The 26,746-nt window shown below is 39.2% G+C and overlaps 2 protein-coding genes across 6 annotated transcripts in view; one reads left to right on the top strand and one right to left on the bottom strand.

The window, feature by feature from the left end:
- The window catches only part of DOCK2 (dedicator of cytokinesis 2), a 246,435-nt gene that overhangs the window by 66,123 nt on the left and 153,566 nt on the right, over positions 1-26,746 (top strand). For all 3 annotated transcript variants that reach the window (XM_081178303.1, XM_081178305.1, XM_081178304.1), the window contains 2 exons: positions 1,761-1,903; positions 11,625-11,720. In XM_081178303.1, coding sequence (XP_081034429.1) covers positions 1,761-1,903; positions 11,625-11,720 — 239 coding nt within the window. The remainder of the gene's footprint in view (positions 1-1,760; positions 1,904-11,624; positions 11,721-26,746) is intronic.
- The window catches only part of INSYN2B (inhibitory synaptic factor family member 2B), a 73,860-nt gene continuing 64,681 nt past the window's right edge, over positions 17,568-26,746 (bottom strand). The window contains exons 4-6 of one of the 3 annotated variants that reach the window (XR_014003859.1): positions 21,105-21,301; positions 19,651-19,717; positions 17,568-19,143 (exon numbers count right to left, since the gene is read on the bottom strand). Coding sequence is in view for 1 of the 3 variants with exons in the window: in XM_081178553.1 (XP_081034679.1) it covers positions 19,525-19,717; positions 21,131-21,301 (364 nt within the window). In the remaining 2 variants the exon portion in view is untranslated. Of the gene's footprint in view, positions 21,302-26,746 lie in introns of all 3 variants that reach the window. The other 2 variants (XR_014003858.1, XM_081178553.1) reach the window with 2 other exon arrangements.

The raw sequence follows: 26,746 nt of genomic DNA, 5'->3' as shown, positions 1-26,746 counted from the left end.
TAAAAACAATACAGCGTTAAATATTAAAAACTTTCCTGAACAGGGCTACCTTCAGATGTCTTCTGAATGTCAGGTAGTTGTTTATCTCTTTGACATCTGATGGGAGAGCCATGAATCCTTCAAAATGTCTGAAGCAAAGCTGCTGTGATACAAGAGCAACTGTGGCAGTTTTGGGTGGGAATCACTTAATCTCCTTTAGTGTTTTGTGGACAATTGCTCTGAAAATTGCAAACATAAAAGAGGTGCCACTGGGTAAGAAACCTGTTAAATCACAAACAAATAGGTTCAGTGGAATTGTGCCAGGTACCTTTAAAGTTGGATTCGGGGTGGAAAGAACCAAATGATTCACATTCCAAGAAAAAAAATCATTTCCTCTGATACAAACTTGATCTGCCAGTTGCAATGGAGATCTTGACCCGTTTCCACGCCTCACCTTCACACCTTCCTTGATCTCAGAGGCATAAGTTTTGTTCTTGAAAAGCTGCTTCCTTCACCAAAGCACTGGGATTGGAAAATGCTGGTAAAATAATTTTCTCCCCTTTCAGCCAATGTTTGTCTGCATTATTGTCAATGCTTCAGGAGTCCTTCCTTTGACTTGTGATACCTCATAAAGATCCCCTTTCACCTGTGACAATCAACCCCAATACTTCTGAGGCATCTCACCACCTTGGGACTTGTTAGATTCAGATGCAGAAACCCTACTAAACAATACTATGTCAGGTATAACTAGGGACTGTGTCAGAATTGGCCAGTTAATATTCTAACATAAAACCACCACCATCACCCAGCTTTTCACACCATGTTATATTCTTCATATGTCATATTTTTTTATTCACCATAAAATAAGTTGCTGGGGAAAATGAGTGTTTTCTTTCTGGTGCTGAAGGTGGCATTTGGGGATGTTGGGTGTGAAATTTTGGTAGGAAGAGTAGGGTTACAGATGGCCATTCTTGAGTTTTGATGATGCATGTTTATGTTTCATGAACAGTTATATCTCTGGCTTAGATGCTGAGTGTCTGTTACATTGTTTCTCTCCTTTCCCCAAATATCTGAAGTAGTGTGCATATGCACAATTCATGAGTAAGAGGCACTCTTGCTTTTCCAAGGATGTTCTAGGAACAATCTTGAATATAAATGTTGTGGGCAGAACTTAGCTCAGCTTCATAGATAATGTGTTTGGGTTGTTGTTGTTGGTTTGTTTGTTTTTTGGCAAATTGGTCTTCTGCATAGTTTTCCATGCCATTTGGATTTATTTGCTCTGATTTGCTGTCAAACGTATGCAAGCTTCACATTTTCAATGTATATTTTGCTGCCTTTCTAGCTCTTGGTCAGCTTTTCACTTTCTCTTTTATTAATGCGACAAGAAAAGTTTAATAATAATAATAATAATAATAATAATAATAATAATAATAATAGGAAATTGGCATTGCAGGAAGACATTTATTACCCACAAAGCATACACATGTACTCTGTTCAGAATGATTGATTCATTCACCAGCCAGATCTTCATGAAGTGTAGAATGTGGTATTACTCTTTGCTGAACTGCCTTTAGTTACTTAGACATTCATTCTGTAGATCCTAATTGCTTTCTTCATGTTTACATTGGTAAGATGAAAGGGGATAGAAGCCAGAAGGCTCTACATGGGAAGTGATTGGAATTAAGCATAGTTGTGGGAGGGGGAGCTGCATTGTATGCTTTCTGGGAAGAAAAACAGGAAAATTTCTGTGATAATCTTAAGTAGCAAATTATTACTTTCAGAATGTAGAGATATCCTGCTTCCTGTCATTACCAAAGAACTGAAGGAATTACTGGATCCAAGGGAAGAGGCACAAAACCAAGAGAAGAAGTATTGTGTTGAATTACTCAACAGCATCCTGGAGGTTCTCAGCTGTCAAGATCCAGTGAGTATTGATGATTAGAATGATTATGTGGCTGATTCCAGGAGGTTGTAAGACGGTGCTGATTAAGTTGTAAAATATTGATGCTGATGACTCTCATTTAAATTCTAAATATAACAGGGCCCTGACAGATTGAAAGAGTTCTCTTAGTTTTCAGTACTACACTGGAAACAGAGTTATAATTTTTCCCTCTTGGTTTTCAGGATCATTTGCCTTGACACATCATCAATCCTGAATCAGCTTTATTTTATTAAAGCCAAAGGAGTCATGCTGTTTTGTACACATTGTATCACTGACACTAGACACATGAACCGTGGAGTTTGGGAATATGTTGCTGGTTCACTCTTTCCTTGATACAGTGGTACCTTGGGTTAAGTACTTAATTCATTCCGGAGGTCTGTACTTAACCTGAAACTGTTCTTAACCTGAAGCACCACTTTAGCTAATGGGGCCTCCTGCTGCCGCCACGCCGCCGGAGCACGATTTCTGTTCTCAACCTGAAGCAAAGTTCTTAACCTGAGGTACTATTTCTGGGTTAGCGGAGTCTGTAACCTGAAGAGTATGTAACCTGAAGCGTATGTAACCTGAGGTACCACTGTACTGTGTTTAAGGCCATCCAAGTTGCCCCAAACCATTTATTTCATTGTTTATAAAAATGCATAAACCGTGTGTGTGTGTGTGTGTGTGTGTGTGTGTGTGTGTTGTACATAAAATAAATTAAAATAACTGTCAATAATTCAAAGATTAAAATCAGCATTTAAAAAAATACCAATTTAATAAACTAAATTAAAAACAAGTATACATAACTAAATACCTCTAAATGGGCATGGGCTTATGGAATTTTTAAAAAGTGTTTACAGGTACCTAAAAGAACATAGTCGCCTACTGTGGTTTCAAATCCACTTTAAGTCATGGGTTTGAGGAATCTTGGTGCCCTAGTAAGTGCCAGTGTGGATATATATATATATTTAACATCGTTAAATGGAAGTTAATGAGGTGGGAAACTCTACAGGATGTTTCTGATATCCATACCATAGCTATGTCTGCACTGAATCACTGATAGTGCTGTATGAAAAAATCCAAATGAATAAATGAACGAGTCATTTTTATGCCTTTTCTGCTTCTAATAAATATTCAAAACTGTTCTGCAACACTAAAGGAACAGTTACTTTTTAAGGGTGAGTTATATTAGTATGCCTTGAAAGGCAGTGGCCAGGTCCTTGTTTCATAAGCCATATTGCCATCATCACATGTGCTTATTTAATATTAGCTGCTGTACAAGCTTGCTTTCCACATTTTGCATATGTGATCCATGTGCACATATGCAACACATTTCTATAATGGGAGAGTTCTAAAAGGTATGTTTAAAAATGTGTCATCTTTATGCTGGGTCACAAGCAGAAATCTGCATTTGACTTAAGGAGTTGAGTTATATTCTATTTCTCAATGTCTGTCTTAGTTATCATTTAATTAATGCACCTTCACTAATCTGCATTTTAAAAAATCATATTAGTAATGAAAGTTCTTACACTATTCTGGGTGCTGAACTCTCAAATTTCACTTGTGAATATGACAGGTTTTCCTGACAAGCTGACTTGGTTTCCCAATGCCACACACTGCTGCTGCAACCTTGCCACTCTCCTCTCTGTTACTGGCAGTCATCAGGAAAGCCGCCCTGCCTGCCACTACTGTATTTCTAATATACACTTAATTTGTGGTTTTAGGTACAAAGATATTTGCCACTTCTTTTGAGATTATCCCAGTTTCTTCCCATTTCTTCCCAATTAGAATGTCTTAAAGTGGAAACTGGATGAATTTTGGGCCACCTCAGGGACCTCAGTATAATTTGTACCACTGGTTTTTGAAGTGACACTGTATAGTTACTTAAGTTGTGCTGTTTTAAATATGTGGAGGGTGGCTGCATAGCTGAATTTCCTTTATTTTATCCATTTTAGTTAGGCAGTATTTCTTGCTAGGGAGAGTCTGAGATACTGTAGAAGTACTAGCCTCTTCAGTTTTCATTGTGACAATGCTAATATGCAAGAAGTTTAATAGAATAGTTATTATTCTATCAGAAATGTACTTTGTTTGACCTGAATTTTCAAGGAGAAAAAGCTTTGGCTTAGATGACCCCGTTTGGCTGAGGTCATACAGGGCTCAAGAATGATAGTCATAGCCTTAGTGGAAGGTTCTTTTTTCTTTCTCAGTTCTGTGATTTTAAAGTATTCTTTCCATTTCACAAGTAGTTTGTAGAGATGGCCAGGCTCAGAAAATTGGTATCATTTGTTCCTTAGGATGCACTTCGACAGTCTACCTTTCACTTTCCTTGGCAGCGAAATTCTTTCTTTTGAAAAATGGAAAGATCATTGGATGAATTGTTGTAAAGTTAATGCATCTCTCAGCAGGACATTGAGACTTCCTCTCTGTGCATTGTGTACTCACTAGAAGGAAATCTTTAGGTCTGGACAACCTACATACCTGAGGAAGGTGTTCATCACAGGCTTCCAGGAGCAACTGGCTTACAAGAGGCTTCTGCTTATGGGGTCCTGCTTGCACAATGGAATTTCCCCTGTGCTGTCCTCCCTCCTGCATCCCACACTGCCTCTCTGCCAAATAATTTCAAGAGGCCTGGGGACCCTCTAGAGCAGCCTTTCTCAACCTGTGGGTCCCCAGATGTTGTTGAACTACAACTCCCATCACCCCTAGCTAGCAAGGCCAGAGCTCAGGGATGATGGGAGTTGTAGTCCAACATCTGGGGACCCACAGGTTGAGAACCGCTGCTCTAGAGTAAATTGGAGGGGGTAGGCATGAAGATCCGCACGCATGCTAACTGTTGCTGAAGTGCTTTAAGTTAGAGATCAGGAATCAAATTTAATTGTTTTTTTTGCTGTAATTATTTACTGGTGTTTGGTATTTTGCTGGATGTTTTGTTTTTAAGTTTCATGGCTTGTTCTGTTGGTGATAGTAGTGGTGTTATTATTGTAGATTATTGTAGTGTTAATATTTTGGCTTTCATATATTTTGCTGGAAGCTCCCTTGGCTGGGCATAACCCTTAAATTTAGCCTATGAGTAGTTTAAACAAATAAATATCTTAGTGAAGCACATAAGGGCCTATTGAGTTGACTTAGGAGGCATATCCTTGAACTTTCTGATCCTGTACTTGATGACAGTGGAAGACATAATTATTAAGTACAGAAGGAGAATGTGCTGAATGGAAGGAAAGGGGACCTTCTATAGGACTAAGAAGTTTTAGCAAAGTAACATTCACTTTCTCAAACATTTAGTTTCAAATGTACTTTAAAAATTAAATGTTAACATAATGCAGTGTCTTCCTTTTCCCATGTTTTAACATACCTGAAGTTTAGTGCAATTAAACTAAATTGGAAGCATATGGCAAATGTTTAAAATCCAGCTTAGGAACATGATGGATGAGGCGCTCTGTAGATGCTCACTGCCACTACTAAGGAGAGAGAGAACTCTGTTAATAACCTCATCCTATGGATGTTTACTCATATGTCCCACTGAGTTCCAAGACATTAACTCCCAAGTAAGTGAGCATGGAATTGTAGCCTAAAACTTTCTCTTTAGGGCATTGCAGTGAAGCCAAATGATGCCCCACCTTGGGAACAACAATACAAATGTTTAACTTTACATGAGCTTGTTACATTCCCTCCACCCTCCAGCAATTTCTGCGATTGGGTTCATTACTGAGGTTTGTAAATGAAACTGTTACAATAGGAGCAAGGCGATAACTCTGTATGTGAAGTGTGTGGTTGCAATGCCCCCTTGACATTTAAAGTATAGTTGTTTAAGATAATTATAGAGTAAACATAGTATAGATATTATAATGAGCTTTCATGTTTTGTCCCTTATCTATTACTGTATAGCTATTATGTAGCTTTTACCACTCAGGAGCCAATGATACATTTTCTCTTTTCCATGCTTGACAATACTAGTTTGTGATAATGCCAAGTTGACTAGTACTGTTCAACAAAGTTGTGCTTTCAATGTGAAAAGGCCATATTAAAGCAGAAAAATGAAAAAAAAATCTTATTCTTCTCTCCCTCCACCTTTCTAAAAGTAATATTTAGCTGTTGCCCTCAGTTGTTTTGAAAAGATGCTGTCTCCTCCAAGATGAGCTACTTGCTGTTACAGATTGCATGTATGAAATCTCAAAGGTTATCCCCCAAACACTGTTTTATAATTAAATTGACTGTATGTTGGGATCTCAAGTGCGAGAGTGACCTTAAATTCCTGGCAGGCTGCAGATGCAGGGTGTATTATTGCACAAATAGCAAAAAGCAAATGCACCACGATAAAGCAGATGTGCCTGCTTTTTGAACCATGCTTGTCACATCTGAAAAGTGAACTTGTGCATTTCTTCTACTGCTAAATGCTTGAGTTCCCTTTTCAAACCTGATAACTTGAAGTGCAAACTGAAGCCAAATGTGCATTTGCATTTTTAATAATAATAATAATAATAATAATAATAATAATAATAATAATAATAATAATTTATTAATAATTTTGTATATTCATGAGTATTATACAAAATGGGTCCCTGCCATTACATAGAATGATCAGACAGAATAGCTGTAGATCAGGGGGCAATGAACCTATAGCCCTTGGACCAGAAGTGGCCTATGGTTTCCCTGGCCCTGTGCAGTAATTAAGCTTTTAAAACATGTAATTGATGCCAATCTGAGGTATTTCCTAAAGCCTCATTGCTGTGGTGGTAGTTTTCAGGGGTGTAAAGCTGGGGAGAGGAAGTTTAACTCGTCCTTTCTTACCTGTACCTCCCTATCCATGTAGTATGACACTTCTCCCCCCCCCCCCAATCCCTGACATTAGGGAAAATCCCAGAAAAGCTTCTGTTGGCACCAATGGAAGCTTTTTAAAAAAACAGGAAAGGAGCCAACAAGTGAGGTGTGTGTGTGAGGTAGAAAGAGAGAGTGGGCTCTGACTCTGCGCACTTTTACTGTGTCAACATTTGGTACTGGTGCTGCCTTCTATAGCCATGTGGTCGCTGAAAGTTTTCCATGAAGTTCACAGGCTGACCAAGATCCCCCATCCTTGTGGTAGTTGTGGGAGGGAGGGGCCAAATGGCCATTGGTCCCACCCAGCTAGGACAGTGGAAGGGACCTCAATGTCTTGCTTCTCCCTTTGATAGCAGCCATATGGAATTGTTAGTGACAAGTTCTTATTGCTCAGAACTGAGCCAACAGAACCCCCAAATGTTGCTGAACCTGCAGCTCTCGCCATCCTTGGCCATTGGCCATGCTTGCTGGGGCTGATGGGAGTTGTAGTTCAGCAACATCTGGAGGGCCAAAGGTTCCCCAGCCCTACAACAGAAGGTCCTTTGATATTTAAACTCTTCCTCAGAGAAAACCGGGTACAATGGGTGTTGAAATGGGTGAACACACATGGTGAGAGTTCTGGGAAAGGGAATCAAGTGGCAATTGGCCCCAGGCAAGGCAATTAATATTTGACAGATCTTCTAAAGTGCAAAGTGACGCGGTTATCTTAACACAAGGTTCTATTGGGATTTACTATGCAAACAGAGATCTGATTAATTGTGGACTGCAACGTTTACTTGAATGTTAGTGGATGTTTTGTTCACATATCATCAAAATTGCCCATAATTTTTTCTCTTTATTAATGGGACACCACTTACTCATGGGAGCTCTGAATATGTAGTAGAGCTGATAGAGTATATCACTCATAGTAGGTGAATCTTCTCCGGAACTTGAATACCATTTAATCATGCGTTAAAATAGGGTGAGTAAACTCTAGCTCTCCAGATATTCCCCGACTCCAGTTTACATCAGTCCTAACCAGCATTCTGGGGATTATACTCCTGCATTATTTGGAAGACCATAAGTTAGCGACTCCAATTTTAAATACACACATACCTGTATAGTCTCTGAGACTCTGCATACATGGCAAGTAGTTTTTCAATTAATTTGCCTCTATACTTATCTCTCTGAAAGGAAAAGAGCCAGCTCAGTCCATACTATTTTCTGTTTTATCAAGTACTGAGTAGCGTTTCACTATTTTATCTCTCTCTCCTCTCCAGAAGTGAAAGGCTGAGCCTGATTTATGTATTATTATAATTATTATTGTTTTAAAAGCAGGGCTATAAGTAACTTCAATCTGAGCCCCTTTTAACAAAATGTAAGCTTCAAGCTAATTATTCAATATCTACGATGAGGTGTTCTTTTGGGAGAGTAAAGTATCTAATTAGAGAACTCTTAGGAGAACTTGGACCTATAGTTACTTGTAACATTTATCAAGGCAGAGGGAGTGAAGGGGGAGAGAGGAATGAGATAGCTTCTTAGGAAAACTCTGTCAGATCACAGCAGCAGTGTATGACAGGCCCTCTGAAAATGCCAAACCTGCCAGAAGGAACTGGGAAATCTGCCAAACAACCAGATGCTGCTTTTGGAAAGAACCCTACCCCACTGTGGCATCTGGCACAGTAATTGCTGATCAAAGAAAGAGGATGAGGGTTAGTAGGCTGGCTAGGGAAATAAAAGTAGGTGCAAGAGTAAGGCTGTTATCTGTTAAGTTTTAACAACTTCAAGAAAAGTGGGAATGCCAGTAGCATCCCATGTTTATTCTTAATTAGACCAGGCAAAGCATTTGTTCAATATTTTAAGCTGATGTCACGCTTAAGGAATAGTCTATATTTTGATTTGGTAAAGGCTGTGCTTAAAGACAGCATGGAAGATTTATGAACACTGAGAGTTTAATGGATGTGTCTGTAGGTGTATTGCTGCAAATTAAGTTAGAAGCTGTTACAGGAGTTAGCAATTAACCAGTCTTGTCATAAACCATCATGGGCATTCATTTCATCAGATATTAGTGAAGCAGAGAAGGGCAGTATAAATCATGGGTAGCCTGCCCTGGTGCCCTTCAGATGCTTTTTGGGCCACAATTCCCAGCATCCCTGACCATTGGCCTTGCTGGTTGGGACTGATGGGAATTGTTAGTCTTACAATGAGGGCACCTCATTGGCTTTGCCAGGGATAAATACATAAATAGGTTTGAAATAAATTGGAGAATAAGTCAAATGAAACCAAATTTTGATGTTTCCCCCGCTGTACTGCAGCGCTGTACTGCAGCAAAAAGTGAATGCTTCCAGTTGGGGAGAGCCTATACTTATTTGAATGTAAAAAGACCCCCATTTGTTGGTACCCAACTAACTTGCTCAATCCATGCATTGATTTCTGCTTGCGTAATGGAACTCCTCCCTTTCCTCTCTGCATGCACCCTACAGTCTCCCCAGATGTGCTCTGGTAGGTTGAGGGAACTTCTAGAACAGGTTTGGGGGGCATGGGGGGAGGAAAGGGGAGAAAGTTCCATTGCACAAGCAGAGATTCTTATACTGATGGATTGAGTTAGTAGGGTACCACCTATTGAAACTGGCCCCGAGTGTAACATGCCCGAGTAAGCAGCAAGAAAGGAGTACAGTAAGTGAAAACTCTTAAAAGAATAAATATGCAATATTTGTATGAATTTCTTTCCAAATGTTGCCTCAAAAGTGCAATAAGAGAGAATACACAATTCATCTTTCCCTGCTAGCTTCTTATTTAGAATATTTGAAGCAATTCCAAGCCAGATGAGAATGAAAGGTAACTGGATACAGCCAGCACAGGCTGTATGAATTCAATCTGTAACAGAGCAATAGGAAGCAATTGATGGAAGACGAAGATCTGTGAGTCCCAATTTGGGTATGATATCAGAAGAAAATATTTGGAAATTTGAGCAATGGGCATTTCTGCCAGTCCCACATCTAGGAACATGTGAATCACTCCTCATATTGTCAAGCATACATGTATGTTGTAACCGGAGGAGTGTAGGACTGGGGAACCTGCAGAATTTTTAAATGCTAATAAATTGGGAGAAACTATTTTGCATTTGCACAGTAATATAAGCAAGTGTTATCCCAGGAAGCTGTGATTTCCCCTATGGAAACTTCGATAGGTCAGATCCCCCCTTTTTTTCCTGGTGATGTACCTAAACTGTTAATGTTAAAATTATGTTCAAAATATTGATCATGAGGCACAATCTGAACAAAATATGCATATGTATAGTTACACAACTGGGAATATATAAAACACTAGCATTGTACTCATATTCTGAGATATGATAAACTATATCCTCGTTGACTAACAGAACAAAATGTTATGCCAGCATGGTGGATCTATGCCAGCATAGTGATGGGATTGCATTGGCAGTATACTGCGCCAGCATAAACCTTACCCTATGGGGACACTGCCAAAACCATGGGGAAAATTAGTGGAATTTGGAGCACAGCATAATTGGAATCCTATGCTCATGCCCAAGTTGTTCTAACTCCCAATGTCATTGCAACATTATACTAGCAAAAGAGGTGGCATATGAAAAATACATTCCCTTTAGAGTTAATGGAGAGCCACATACAAACTGCTCCCCCCTCCATATATACTGGAGGAGAGGATTCTGACCAGAAACCAGCACAGATCCCTGAGTAAACACAGGAAAGGGAACACTGCTGATATATGAAAATGTGGATCATGAGACTAAATGAATCCGTCCCAATGGTTATAGAACCATGGACACAAAAAAGGGGAATTTTGGCAAAAGGGCATATTGGAAGGGCACAGAGGAAGAATTTGAAACACATAAATAGCAATGGCTAATCAATATAAGCAGAGTACATAAGTAACACTTGTGTCTGTGGATGCTATGGAGATTTCTTAGTGAGCTTCGTGATGATGAGTGAGTGATGCTGGAGTTGCTGGGGTCTATGTGGAGTATCTATCAGTATCACTATTTTGCTTCTGGTTTCTGCTGCAATTATGCTATTATCTACTTTCCTGCTTGGAGTATGTAGGATTGCAGCAACATTACACTGGTACAGCATTGGCTTATGGCCATAAGATCACTCTTTAAGTTACCTTTAAGAATCCAGTGTTTTTTGAACTACTTTGTTGCCCTTAGAGAAAGACAAAACTGTAACCTTTTTAAAAAAATCAATTCACTGCAAGGCGCATGTTCAGCCAGTAACTGAAACCCAAGGTGACATTAGAAAAAAATTGAGGCAATGCACAGGGAAACTTTCAGCCCAGCAGTATATCCGAGGAAAATGAAAAGTTAGTCCACTTTTAGTCATTCTACAGATATCGCTATCAGATGGTGGGGATAAACCAGTGATTTATCACATAATACTGAAATAATATTGCTACATAAGAAGAAGGAATTGCATTTTTATAGTATGTACTTAAAAGACACTTGGGGTGTTCAGCTGAAAAGTGGTCAGTTGCCTTGTCTGCTGCAAAGCCATGTTTTTATATTGTAGGGGTTTTTTTTGATGTTTCGAATGGTTTTTATGTGGATTTTATTGTTGTAACCAGCCCTGGGATTGTAAACTGATAAAGGATGGAATAGAAACCAGAGTCCCAAATAAATACATTAAGCAGTTGTATACAGCCCCAAATGGCTTAATTAATTCTAAGCAGCCATTATACTTACGACATTGGTAAATCTGGTGGTTTGCTGTGGTGGAGGGATTCTGTTCAGCTACACTGTCAATTTGCATTACCAATTGAGGTGGCAGTTATTAGGTGATTAGCTCTCTGACAGGTACTGTGCTCATAGGCCTCAGAATGAAGTGTGCCTTTGCATTTTCTATGTAGATTATTCTTCATTATTGTGAAAATAATTGCATTTGCTTTACAGAAGTCAACTCATCAGCACATACAAGAAATAATGGTCCAGCTGCTGCGCACCATTAACAGGGCTGTCATTAGAATGGGAAGAGATGACACCTTAATTGTGAGTAATCGGTTTTGTAAATACATTTCACTGCTAGAGCTCTGGGCACACAAGCACCATTAGTGGAAGATGTAGAACTAGCAGGCAATAGCCTCCCTGGCATGTTTGAAGGCTGCACCTCCCAGAGCAAAGCCCATCAGTACACAGCCATCCTGCTGCAGGCAGAGGGAACTAGCCAGTCCCCTTCCATTGGCCTGCTCAGGCCACCTGCCACTTGGCTTCTCCCCTCTAAGGCCAGCATTGGTGCAGCTGGCAAAAGTGGAGAAGGGGATGGTGATGTCCTTTCCCTGGTTTCCTGAGTTCATTTGTTGTTTATGCTGTTGGAGTTTTTAATGCTAACTGCCTGAGGTGCTTGTTTTGAAAAAAGAAAAGCAGGATAAAATGAATACTAAACATTGTGTGGCAAATAATTGCACCTGGACAAATGAACAACCACAACCAAAATCCCTAGGAGCATATTTTGCCAACAATAAGTGCTTTCCCAATATTTGGGTGACCTCGTCTACTTCAGAAGGTAAGAGATAATTGAGAGGTTTAGAACCAGTGTTGAGTGTTCTTTATCCTCATAAGGAGGCTCTTGGGAAGGTGCGCTGACATGCCTGACCCTCATCTGTTATTGGTTCCTTTACAGCTAACAGTTTAGCTGTAGCAAAGAAGAAATCAACCCTGACAGTATTATGTATTTGGCAGATCAGAAGGTACTTGAATAAAATGTTGATAGCTAAGCATTTTATAAAGACAGGAAGTAACCACACTGTTGAAAACAGGGTTCTTTTCAACAGAGCTTAAGATACTTTGCAAGAAAAAGGTATCAAGAAAATCAAAATAACTGTGCTATCCCCCCCCCCCCCGCAGCATCGTTTGATATAGTTGGCTGTCAAAAAACGATTGGCTTGGCAATTTAAATGACAGTATGGTATCTGGCTGCCAGTTTGTTTGCAAATGTAAATACTCCAAAACAGCTGTGCTACAAACAGTTTTGATTCCTGTGCATTATTCTTCACATTTAAAAGCTACTTGTGTACAGATTTGTTCATAATACAATGCCACTTACAGACCCCATGTGTTTATTTTGTGTTATCTATTGTGTCCATGGCTACCAGACGATCGCTTTTGTCTTGTGGCATCATAATGATGTCAGCTTGATTCCAACCGAGTTAATGCCTGCTTTTCATTGTGTGTTAGATTTCAAGCAGTAGAAAACATATATTATTAACATCATCTGTAAATGTTTTTTGTGTGAAAATGAGATTGTCCAAACTCAGCTTTGTTTTCATATATTGGTATATTAATTTAAAAAATATATATTTTCAATTTTTAAGCTTCTGCATATAAGGTGGTCAAATCAACGTGTCATTCTTCTTCCCATAAAAAATTCCAAACACAATAACTTGCTTCAGAGAATGATGTACAATGCTGCCCTCATAAATTTTAGCTGTGAAAGCTGTCTCAGCTGTGAAGTGAAAAAAAAGTGAAGCTCCATGTATAAAAAAAACAGACTGTCAAAGAGCGATGTTTTATCTAGACTGGCATGTGGAAGGAGTACTTATAGTATCAAACCACACAATAGACCCCACTGAGAAATGAACCAAATGGCTACCATGTCCTAAAGTAAGCTGCCACTTGCTTAGTCATTTGTGGAGAATCAAAATACTCTCCTGGTGAATAGGCAGCGGTTCAGCTTTGTTTAAGTGGGATATAGTTTGGCTTCTTTTCTGGTGCATAGGCCTTTTATGAGACCTGGCAAGCAAAAATACTTGGTGGTAGAGTCATTTTTGTGGACTTCTTTGGAAGGTTGTCTTATATTAATAATCATACTTTATATTAATAATCATACTAGAGCACTTTCAAATACTCCAAAGCAACAGTGGAAGATAGGTGAGTATTTTTATGCTAATTTTGCAGATGAGAGTCTGAGGGAATGGCTTGCCTAAGACCACATAGTGAGCTCATGCAGAGAACAGGAAACTCTGGGGACTTGCGAATTCTCAGTTCCATCTCTTAGCTGCTATGCTACATCAACTTAAACAATCCCATGGTTGTTGGAATTGCCTGCAAATGAGTTTCCCCACTTATTTGGAGCCTATGCCCTCACAAACTGATGCATTTCTTCTTGCTGGAAAAAGAAATGCCTGTCTGAAGGACTTTATAATTTCACACTGGATAGATTTGCATTATTATCTTTATGACGTAAGCAGCTGTGAGGTTATGTTTTATATAAAAAGTGGGCTACAACTTACTAAAATGATTGTAATAAATAATAAAGAGCTGTTTTTCCAGTTCCACAATAGCATATTTTAACTGGTATAGCTACAGCTGGAATTAAGACAAGTAGATAATATTGCCTCTGGCGTGGAGAGGAAAGACTCAGGAGGACTGTGATGTTGGTTTGCTGCAGTCCATTCAAAGCAGCCATTGCTTCTGCTATTACATCTCCCTGACTAAGGATTCGGGGGCTTGTTTATAGATCACTTACAGGACTCACCTGCTTCTGGCTGGAAGTGTTTCAGCATTCACATCTAGTGCATATATATAGCGTTCAGTGGTGTGGTTGCTTCCTGCAGTGGCTGTGTCACACAGGCAGCCTGCTTTTCTAGGTCAGATATTCCTGGCTTAGGCCTGTTGCCTCTCATTTGCATTCTTAAGTTACTTGGCACTTTCTTGGTGCCAGGAAGGGTGCCATACATAATCAAAGTGGCACTGGGCAACCTTTTCAGCAACACTCCTAGATTTCTTATCCTTATCATCCTTGTACAAGTACACATATGTACAGTTGATCGCTTTCAGTGTTAGGCCGTTCACCAGCAATGAACCTTTGGCTTGGTGAGTGTTTTATGGTCATTTGTCTTTAGTTTTTGGGTGACTGCTAAACAACAATGCGGTCCTCATAATTGTTAAAACTGCATCCATTAATTCACTGCCACAGAAAGCATTTCGCCTAAATATAATCTAGCAAACTCAATTATGTTTAGTCATTCCCGTATGATATACAGGAAGTCAGGATCAGGTCCCATCCTAGAGCAAATGGTGCCCCAGGCAAGGAGCATTCTTGGGGTCGTAGGCAGCATTCCTCCTCCTCCAAACACAGCGAGTTGAGTTGATGCCAAAGAGCTCAATTTTGGTCTCTTCTGACCACAACACTTTCACCCAGTTTTCCTCTGGGTCATTCAGATGTGCATTGGCAAACTGCAGACAGGCCTGTACATGTGCTGTCTTGAGCAAGGGGACCTTGTGGGCTCTGCAAGATCTCAGTCCTTCATGGCGTAGTGTGTTACCAACTGTTTTCATGGTGACTATGGTCCCAGCTGCCCTGAGATCATTGACAAGTTCCCCGTGTAGTTCTGGGCTGCTTCATCACCGTTCTCATGATCATTGCAACTCCACGAGATGAGATCTTGCATGGAGCCCCAGACCAAGGGAGGTTGACAGTTATTTTGTGTTTCTTCCATTTGCAAATTATTGCACCAACTTTTGTCACCTTCTCACCAAACTGCTTGGCAATAGTCTTGTAGCCCAGTCCAGCCTTGTGCAGGTTGACAGGTCTTTGGTCTTGATCATGGTGGCTACTTTGGAATCTGCTGGATTGATTGCTTCTGTTGACAGGTGTCTTTTGTACTGGTACTGTAATGAACTGGGATTACAGGTAAGACCTTTCCCTTACAGCAGGTGCTTCTAATCTCAGCTCGTTCTATACAGTGAAGATATCAGGTAGCCTGACATCTGGCTGGTTGATAGGGGATCAAATACTTATTTCATTTATTATAATGCACATCAATCTCTGACTTTTGTCTTCTGGGTTTCTGGGTGTTTTTCTGTTGTTATTCTGTTTCTCACAGCTAGAATAAACCTACCATTAAAATTATGGACTAGTCATTTCTTCGTCAGAGGGCAAATGGGTAAAGTTAGCAGGGGATCAAATACTTTCCCCCCTCACTCTACATGCTTATGTTGGAGTGTGTGTAGTATTCCTTCTCAAGCACACCAGAGGGTGGACACATGGGGTAGGAGTGGGTCAGCACTAGACTGTCTGAACTCCTGTCTGAACGGGCGGGTTAGTTTGGTTTGAACTGCCCATAATTTCTCTTGCATATGCTTTTTGTTAAGCAGTTACTGCTGATGTGCATCTGCCTGAGAAAGGGAAGCGGATAGCTTTCTGATGACAGGCATATCCAGAATCGGGTACCCTAGGCAGTGAGTGGGGCTGACTAGGAAGGGCAAAACCTCAGAAAAGAAATCTGCAAGTGGTGCGACTCTTTCAAAAATAAGTTGTTTTGATATGGAGACAAGTATAATGAAACTCACAGGATTTGATAAGCAAGGAAATTAATAAGGAACCCTATTGTGTTAATTTTAGTTGCTTTATTCTAATGGTAATTGTGCTTTAAATGCTGACAGATAAGCTGTGCTGAGCAGTAGGATTCTTCTTATTTTATGCATTGAGATGCCATGAGATACCCAGCAATTTGGAAAGTATCTAGGGGGAAAAGTATACCCCTGCTGCTTATCAGATTTTATAAAGTAACCAAAGTTAAGAATCTGCTAATATAACTCTCTGAGACTTGAAGTTGGTAGAGTAAGAGACAAATTAATTGCAGGAACAGACATTTTAAGCATATCTTAAAATGAGGAGTCAGCTATAGGAAACTTTCTTGTGAGTTTGTCTCTTTTCTTGCTTCTTGTGGCTTAACTTTTTATTTTATTACAAAAAAGATGACTCAGATTTGTGACTCACACGCCCCTTTAACCGCATGATTGAAAGCCACTGAGAGACTGAACTGTTGACATGTTTGATGTTGTATCTGTCTGTCTGTCTATCTTACTTTATATTAACTCATATATTTAATTAACTTTGGTAGGTTGCTTTGGTGTTTTTGAGAAAATGATGAATCTGATTTTAAGAAATGAGAATGCACAATTTTATACAGCAAGGACAATGTTAATGAACTAGGTAGCTGTCGAGTGAATGCTGGAAAGAGGTTGCTGTGGGGGGGGGGCAGTGACTAAACCACGGATGGGAAACCTGTGGCCCTCCAAATGTGGTGGGACATCAGCTACCATCTGTTCCAGCTGGAGGCCATGGATCATGGAAGTTGTAGTCCAATAACATTTGGAGGATCAGAGGTGCCCCCATTCCTGGACTAGGCACTCTACAGCACCATTACTCATGCTGTGGCCCTGTGTGTTATACCTTACAGGTTCAGTAGGAGGGGAAGGAGGAGGTTGTAAAGTGCTTTGATTTTTTTAAAAAATAATTGGGAAAGGTGAAGTTCAGTTTCTAACGCTGACTAATAACATCAGCTGTGAGACTAGGAATATATTTTGTAGCTCTATTTAAAATATTCTGTTGAGTTCATTACAGTGCATATTGTGTGGTAACTGAATCTCTTGGTGTTTTCTTTTGCCATGTTTTTCTTTGTTGTGAAAGAGTTCTTTTCATAGAAAGTAGCCAGTCTGGTAGGTCTATTTGCTTTACTTCGCATACTCAAGAAACATGATTAAAGCAATCCTCCATCAAAACAGCTCTATCCAGATGGCTATTTAACTGATTGTGAAAGAAAAGCATGAGACATGAGATATATCTGTAGGCAGGTGGCCAAATGGCAGTGATATAGTGATGTTTACTGCCTTTGAAAATGTATGAAAACCCATCCGAGGCACACCTAGGAAAAAAAAATGTGTGCCATGTTCAACATGGAGCTGAATCCTGACCAGATGTTGTAAAACTGACCTTGCAAAATTAATAAATAAGTGGGGGAAAGACCATTTGGAAAGCAAGAGTTTTGCCGGTTTTGAATGAGTGCCTTACCTTCAGTTACCATAAACTCTGCTATCAAGTTAGAATCCGGAGACAGAAAAAATATGTCCATTTATTGCAAAAGATATTATGCCAATAAAAGAATCTAGAAATATACAAAATAGTATATTTGAGTAATACATTTTATCAGGAAAGTAATCTGTATTGGAGCCTGCTTATTTTCCAAGAGTTGTCACTGTGGGTAGGAGGAATAGGTATTTATTATACTGTAGGAGTACATAAACCTTTAATTAAGATACTGTTCATAGAAGATTGACTGTGGTATTCTTAAATTTTTCTTCCAAAAGTTCACTTTCCTCTGCAAAGCAGAGGAATTTCAAGTACAGTAGTTTAAGAATATGTAATATGTGCTATACAGTATTTTACAAACATTCTCACTTAAGTACCTCATTTCACTTTTTTTTTAAAAAAATGGCAGCACGTCATGTATTTTCTGTATACAGTTAGTGTTACTGAAAGCTATCCCCAGCTTGCAGGTACATACAAAGGAAACCCTTCTGGAAGGCATTCCAGAGGTGTAGACTGTCATCATACACAATACTTTCTAACATAGTTTTTAAATAAAGACTTTTAAATATATGTAATCTAATTCTCAATGCTGAAATATGAGCATAGTGTGAACTGTCAATAAATTTTACTTATTTGTAATGTTGCATCAAAAATCTAAATAACAAGTGGGGTGTTTGTGCTTGTGAGCACCATCCTTTTCCTGATGCAGATTTCCTCCTAAATCCAAATAACACATGTTCAAAGCAAGAGCTGAAGAAGGGTCTTGGTGGATCAGACCAAAGCAATCTTTTCTATGATTCTGCTTTCAGCTTGACCAGCAAGGTGCCTTTGGAAACTCATAAGCAAGGTATGATGATGCTGTCTGTACTGTTAACAGATGGTTGAAATACCTGCTCACACAGCACATATCAGAGGAAAGGTAAAGCCTGAATTCTGAGCCTTTCCCTTCCAGAAAAAGGTGACAATTTCAGAGCCCATGACACCAAACATTTGCAACAGGCTGTGTACATTGACTTCATTCAGCATGTACCACCCCATGGATAACTGTAGGTGCTGGGTTTGAACTGCTATAAGTGGCACCCCCTCCCCAAGGTACATAGTGCCTAAACCAGTCATGTTATTTTGGCACTGAGCCATAAAACCCCACAAGAACTGGCCACTGTACTTGGAAGTAAAAATATACTAATAATAAATTAATTGTGAATAAACAAACCATTTCCTGCTATTTCATGACACTCAAACACATCTGTCTCAGTCTGACAAATATTAAGACCAGGCCTGTGATTGAATGCTGATGTGGAACTTTCTTCTGCATGTTGCTTATCTCTGCTGGATCAGGACACCCGTCTTCACATGAATAACATGTGAACTGGTCAGCTGTGGATGCTCAGTCTGTAACCTTGAACATAGGTTGTTGCAGATCCTGGAAGTCCCTGCAACTAGTTGTCCATATATCAGAATGTTGCTGTAATGCTGTGGGATGAATTGATGGAAGAACACACTCCAGTGTTTCCATAATGGGAGATGTGGTGGTAATGTTGAAAAACGTGCTCAGGTTAACATCTGAACTTGGCATCTGTGGTCCATCTTTAAAGGATGCTGCAACAGAAGGGTGGGTAAACTAAAGGCACATCAGTAACATGGATCTCATGGCTGCAGATAACTGATATATTTTGGTGCTTGTAATTCATGTAAGTCCATTATCATTTTAAAATGTAGCTCTCAGGCATGCTAAATGATGGTGCAATATTCTTCCAGAATTGTTTATTCCAAATGGTGGAAAGTAACATTTTAGCTTTAAAATATTGGTGTGATCTAAGAAACACATCTTAGAAAACTTGATTTGGGTCTCATTTGTCTCTCTTAGCATCACAGAAACTTACTTCTGTAGCCACGAAAATGAAAAATCCTCCTCTGCCAGCTCTTAGCTGGTCATGTGCAGCATTATCTGTTATCAACAATGTGAAGCTATCCTGCAGTTCACAGAGAGGTATCCAGTGATCTGTTCCTTTCCTGACTCCCAGCATTCAAGGAACTCCTGCTCTTTTTAGAAGCCACTGAAAAATGTTTCCCTCTGGTGACAGGAGCTATAACATTGGCACTTACCACATGGATTGGACCAAGCACATGGAGAGTCTCCATGCCAGTGCCAGCAGCCTCCAGGAATGTGCACCTAGGAGCAACCACACAGGGAGAAAAGGGAGGATATGCCTTAGTGTTTTCCTTTTCTTCTATCAGTGTTCCACACAGCTATGTTTTCAGAAACTGATTTACATCCCAACACTGTGCAATGTTATGTGTGCCTCAACCCATTAAGATAGGCTAGGTTATAAATATTTCTGCCTAAGTTAACCTTTTGTGCTGTCATGACTTATCAAAGATAGGTCTTATCTATTTGTTTAAACTACAAGTCCCCTGGACAGGAAGTGCTTTGGCCTGGATCCTTTGATCAATCAGTCAGTGTAATGAAGATTATAGACAAAGAGTTCTTCATTCTTGCCTCCCCTCCTGCAGATGGCTGTACCTCCTGAAAAGCCTTCCCAGAGAGAGGGGGTTCCAGATCCACTATGTATGGGGCTCAGGGTTTCCCAGGGGAAGGGAGCATGTCCAATTCTGGACATTTCTCATTTTCCTGAGCAGCCCCCTGTGTCTATCCCACATTGCTCAGGAGGGTTCCCCGGGCATTCAGAGAAACTGTGCAGGGAAGAGGAGGAGGAGACAGCAAATTTTCCTTCTCTGAACTTCCTTAACTTATTTTTAGGATCCAAGCCATCATTTGTTGTTTCAGAAGAAGTAATTTCCCCCTAGTTCAAAGTTACTTTGAGTAGTGCAGAGCTTAAAAAAAAATCTTATTTGTGTGCTTTGATTAAAATGGAATATAACAGTCACAGGGTGTTTTCCTGAATTATAGTTAAATATTTTATTGTATGAAAGATCTGGAAAAGTCTGGTTCTCAACATTTTCCTACATCAGTATTTATGCTGACTGCTAGGCTTTATTTAGAAGGAACACCTTTCTACAATGTGAAGGATGTTAGGTGCACTTTGGTACAATTAATACAGAGTTGCTATAAAGGAGTTTGTCAGGGAAAATAAGCTATAAAATCTGAAACCCAAAATCTGGCAGCTTCAGAAATTCTGATTCAAGCTAACCAAAACAAGGAATGGGGGACCGAAATGATTCCATCATGCCCAAGTTATAGTCATGTGATGGAATTGCTAAGAGTGTCAGATTCAGAAAGAAAACCAATGTTCCATTCATTTCAGAATTTTAATATGAAATACCAAGTTTAGCTGGATCTCTAACTATCTTGTTCCGGTCTTTTTTGAGACTGAGCTTTTTATGTATATTAAAGTAGACACAGCCCTGACTTACAAGCCCCACTTCCCCCTTCAGATCTTAGTGATTTAGACCCAGTTCAGATGTTGCATCCAGACCATGGTTTGTCTGAATGAGCATCATGGCACACAAACCAGGGAGTGAAGGAACAAATCAGAGTACGTGAAGGAAGGGTTGTTCATATTTGAAGTCCATACAGCTGGACCAGCCCATACCCATACCCAGTTCTTAAGGCTTTCAAATCCACCAGAAGCATTTCTTTTTCTTTGACTTTCTTCTTATTTCCTGTTTCTCAGTGACTGGATGATCAGATGGTTGCCTTTGTAGAGCCACTACAGGAGGGCATTCTTCTACTTCATCCAGTGTTTTCAGAACCTGGTGAAACCTGCCTTCCTGTTGTCTGAAGTCATATTCTACACTACATAATGAAAACAGGGAGAGAAATATGTTAGGGAGTTTTCAAGTATGCATTTCAAGAAACAATTACGTTTGACACTTTGCTTGAAACGCTGCAATTCATATGGTCAGTCAGTCTAGAAATTGAATTATTGAGCTAATTGACCTGGCATGGTAGATTTGAAATAGAAATTTCTTCCCATATTTGTAACAAAGGTTCTGGATCTATGCATGTTTGTGTAAAATCTGATTTGTATGTGAAGAGATTACCTTAAAAAAGAGTTCCGGTTCAAATTATTGCAGTTGGAGGTCTTTTTCTTTTTAAATATTTCATTCCAATAGCAGTTGAGGCAAAGATTTTGCTTTTCTGATTGCTTTCCTGTGTGCTTAAAACTGCTTTAGTTAATCTGACAGATGGCCAAAGCTGTCAGTTTCAAGTAGGCAAATAATTATGCAGTAAAACTTATGGGAAGGATGTAAAAATAAATATCTTGCAATTTCTCTTCTACATACGTTATTCATTCTTATTAAATGGTGTAAAAAATCTAATAAAAATATTTTTATTGAATTGGAAAGGAAGCAGTCAGAGTGTTGTGGTAAAATACAAATCAATTAAATGTATTTAAGATAGCAGTACATTATTTAAATGCTTTACATGTTTAAATACTTTACGTGTTTCCAGATAGCTCAGATTGTAATCAAACAGGATGTCAAAATTTAACCACTTTGTGTGTTGTTGTTTTTAATTAGGTCTCTTTCTTTTCTTAAAAAAGGCCTCCCTCCAATTGCTTGATTTCAGATTAATAGTAATAATAATTTCAGATTAATAGTAATAATAAACAAATCAATAAAAGCAATTTAATTTAAAATTTAGCCATATGAACATAGGAAGCTGCCTTAGACTGAGTCACAACAGTCTCTTCCAATTCTACCTGGAAATGTCAGGGAATGAACATGGGGCCTTCTACATTCAGAACAAGTTCTTTGTCATCAAGTTACAGCCCTTTTCTGATCATTCATTAATCATGTGAATTTTAAGTTGATCTATCAAGATTTAATAATTCTGAAGCAAGAAGCAAGGGTGTATTTGTGTTGTAGCAGGCCTAACCCTAAGAAAAGACTTTGACTTCTATATGATAAAAGGGGTTGGAATTTATTTATTTTCTGAAGATGGGACTTGCCATCTGCGGTTTTTATAAGTACCAAATACTAAAACAGCCAATAGGCTTACTGGGTTAAATTTTAAGTTTTTACTGTTAGTGTGCAAACCCCTAAATAACTTTCTGAAGGCTCCCCCTATATTCCTGCACATTCACCTTGGTCATCTGGGTGAAGCTTTCCTTGTGTTGTCACATACATGGTGGCTCAGACTAGGTCCTGCCTAGCACGCACTCTGTGGAACCCACAGCCCTTTGAAGTTACACAAGCTGCAGCATTGTAGATGGTGAACTGGATGCTAAAAACGTTTTTTTTTTATTCTTTTTTTTAGGCTTTCCCAGAAGGATGAATTTTTTGGGCTGTATCTGATTTCTCTTTTGAGAATTGCATTATCCATTTCAACTTGTTGCATTTTTGTTGTTACATACTTCTATGGTATGTTGGAATGTTCAGCCATTTATCAATATTCCAAACAAATGAAAACATACTGAAAATGTTAAAAAAAAAAAAAACCTGCTGCCTCATTGATTGTTTAAGGCATCAGTCCTATACTCATATAACTGGAAAAAAGCTTCACTGAAGCCCAACTAATGGGTAGATCTGAGATATGCAGGGCTCAGGCTGTGAAGAGTGGTCTGACTTACAGCTGATAAGTATGCCACAGAGTGACTTTCTGCTTGTTATCCAATTACCTTTTCCAGTGTGTTGCCATTATCTTCTACCCATTTTAATTTGTAAACTTGTAGGTGGCTGAACTCTGGATTTAGGCCTAATGTTTAGCTTATAGAAACATTCAGCAAAAAAAAAGGAAAATGCTTAGTGTTTCCACCACATTATGGTGCGTAGCCAGAGAGCCTTTGTCAGAATTCCATTGGGAATTGGGCTTTCCCACCTACCAAGAAGTCATCCCTTGTGGTTGGACGACTCTCTCACATCATGGAGATGTGGCGCAGTGGGGGTGAGGGGAGAAACTGGTGGAAATCAAAAATCCCTGAGTGAAGTGATAGAGGTTTTTCTGTTTTTACCATATCATGCTGAGGTTCTGCTCTGTAATATTAAGGAAGAGAAACACAACTGAGTTCTCAATTACGGATTTCACATAATATGCAATACAACAATATGACTTAAAATATCATGGAGGATAAATCTATGATGGCCACTACAATGACTGGGCAGTTTCCAGGTTTCAGAAAGAACCAGTTGCTGGGTCCTACTTGTGAGCTTCCCAGACGCATTTGGTTGGCCTTGTGTGGAACAGTAAACTGGACTAGTTGAACATTTTTTCAGATCCAACAGAACTGCTGCTATATTCCTATGAGAATAGAGCTTAGAATACACCACCCACATGAATAAAAAGGTATTATGCAATTTCTGCTAATTTAAAAGAGTTGCTATTACTAAAGCACCTGTACATCCTAACACTAGTTTGACTCGGTTTTTCTCTAGCTCTTCTTTCCGCTGTTCATTTTTCCTGCACCCAGTGACTGCTTTGTGTTGCTTACAAGGCACTAAGTTAAAATAACCTGCAGACCTAGAAATGTGAGGTGCAAATTTTAATTGGAAGATTAATCAATTAAAGTGTTAGCTGATTTATTGAAAAGGGCCAATTTTAATTGGTCAGGCCAAATTTAATCAGTGGAGCTGTGATTTAAAGACCCATTTGTTTATTTTTTTTAAAGGCTATTTGACTGTGGTGTCTTGCTGTAATAGGCAATGAAACAGAAAATAAGAAAGATGACTTTCCTTTTAATAATGTGGCAGCGGTTGTTCATTAAGTTATCTTGAATTTCCTTCAGTATCTCAAAAGGCACTTCTGGTTAGCCTTTGTTTACATGCAAATATATTTAGATGCAATCAGCTGAAAAACATATGATCTTTAATTGCTTGACAACCCTCCTAGAAAAAGGTTCTGATGAGAGTCGTGGTTCAGTTATTTTCTATCTGGCTAGATGTAGAACAGTCTAAGTCTTTCTAATTATTCTTACCTCATAAAAAATGAGGTTTTTTTGGGGGGGGATATTCTATCTGCTATGGCCCTGGAGCCCTCAGACCTAGTGTTCCTGAGCTGATATGGACCCATTAACTATCTCATCCTGAGTAAACACATTGACATGAGATTCTGTGTGTAGCCCCAAAATCCCTTCGCGTTTGATCTTTGACGATTAGATCACTGTCTCTTCTGAGGATAAAGACCCTGTTGTCTAGGATGAAGCCAGTGACAGCACCAAAGGCCCTTTAATTAGTAGGGTCTGGATTCTCCAGACCAAACTACAGAACTCTGGCAGCTGCAACAAGCCAGGGCTGAGGCAACTCTATTCTTTCCTGCCCTTAGGTGCTGTTTGTGGTCTTGAACTCTTATTTTTGTTTTTTGTTTGTTAGTATTTATAAAAGATTTTATTGGACTGCAAAAGTACATGTCTTGTCTCTCTTTTCAAGTTGTACAGTCTTTTCTACAGATCAGTTACCGGTACACTGGTTATGAGACATTAGTGTTGAGTACAGTATAAAGAACCTATGGTGCTGTCTAGGGTCCTGAAATTGCTCTATCATGAAGCTGGTTTGGGCGTTCCCCTGAGCCTGCTTTCACCATCTTGCTTGCATGTCACCCAAATGATGGAGATTGCTGTGGATCAGGGTATTAATGAGGCAACACCATCTAGAGCAGAATGGGTCCAGAGGTATTTTGGTATTTCTAGTACAGGCCTCCTTCACCATCAGTTTATTTTTAGTGGGAAATTATAGGTGCGCCCTGGGTGTGAGTTAGACATCCCTGAAAGTGTGCTACTGATGAAATGCAGAGAATGGGGTAAATGGCGGGAAAGGTAGACTTTTAATGAGCATTTTCGCGGACAGGGTTATTTTACTATGGAATAATAAATATGATACATGTTCACACATTAATGGTAACTTTCTTGACCCTGTAATATTGATGTTAAATGTTGATAGTATATAAGAGCCTTTTGGAATAATGAATTTTTACTATCTTCTCTCTGTGAGAGTGTGTCACAAACAGTTCCCTCACCCAGTGCAACAACTCAAAAGAGATAACAGATAAAAGTTAAAGCGATTAAATGCCATACTTGCTTTGCATTTGAAATTCAGAAACTTTGTGCTAGATTGCCCAGTAGATCATCAATATTTGACCAGATGGCTATCAATAATAAGTATTTATCACTTGCTAAGAGTACGAGTAATCTTCAGAAAGAGATAAGTTGTGTGGGATCACCAGCATACTTGGTTCAGGAACAAGCTTTTAATTCTGATTCCAGTAGTTCAATTCTAAATGTAGTAATAACACGATAAAAAGGATTTTTATAAGGATTATTTAGATTACAGAGGTCTCCACTGTTGCTCGTTCTTCAGATGGGAACAAGCTACATACACCATCTGTCAGTATCATCTTAGGAAAAAGTTTTACAAAATGCACCCCTCCTAAAGAGGCAACATTTTCAAAACACATTATGATTCATCCACTTATATTTTGGGAAATATGCATACACATAAGCAAAATATCTTAGTGTTTTCCTGCTTCCTGACTGGCATGTGTTGTTGCTTACCTGTCTTTCATGGAAAACATTTCTAACTGGTTTATATCACAGCATAAGACGGGATATTTAAGTGCCCCAGATCTCTTTCAGACCACTTAGCATTCAAAGCAATGTTTCTTACAGTGTTAAAAGGTATTGTTTTGCATTTTCTGCTTTCTTAACTGCTTATAATCATAGAATAGTAGAGTTGGAAGGGACCACACGGGCCATCTAGTCCAACGCCCTGCAATGCAGGAATCTTTTGTCAAAATCACTAGACCAGTACTCTGATCTCAAGTTGCTATTTAGCCACAGGTTGTTATGTGAGCAACAGTCTATAACCAGAACACAAATGGACCATGCCACTAGGCACAGGTAAGAAGCTATGCAAACGCATGATTGCAGCCTTCCTGATCAGATTTAGCAGATGATAATGTGATAGTGCAACATGACAGTTGCAGTTCACCTGTTCCACCTGTATCATTTTTACCCCCCAGCACCTATCAATAGAAGCAACTTCATTATGTGGCATGAACAGATTCATGACAATCTACCATGTCAGCTCGAAAGTAAGTCCTATTGAATTCAGTGGGGCTTACTCCCAGGTAAGTGGAGTTAGGATTGCAGCCTAAGTTGCACTTTGCAGGACTGTGCAAGAAGACTAAACACTGCAGTGCACTTGTGAAGAGTAACGTCATAGTACGAGATTCCCATTTAAGATTTGCCTCTGTTTTAACAGGAACCCATGGCATTCACTGAAGTAAACACATGTATTTATTTTA

Source organism: Podarcis bocagei (assembly GCF_964188305.1).
Source record: "Podarcis bocagei genome assembly, chromosome: 2".
Lineage (NCBI taxonomy): Eukaryota > Metazoa > Chordata > Lepidosauria > Squamata > Lacertidae > Podarcis > Podarcis bocagei.
Note: the sequence above shows the minus strand (reverse complement) of the source record. Positions and strands in the feature narration are given on the sequence as shown.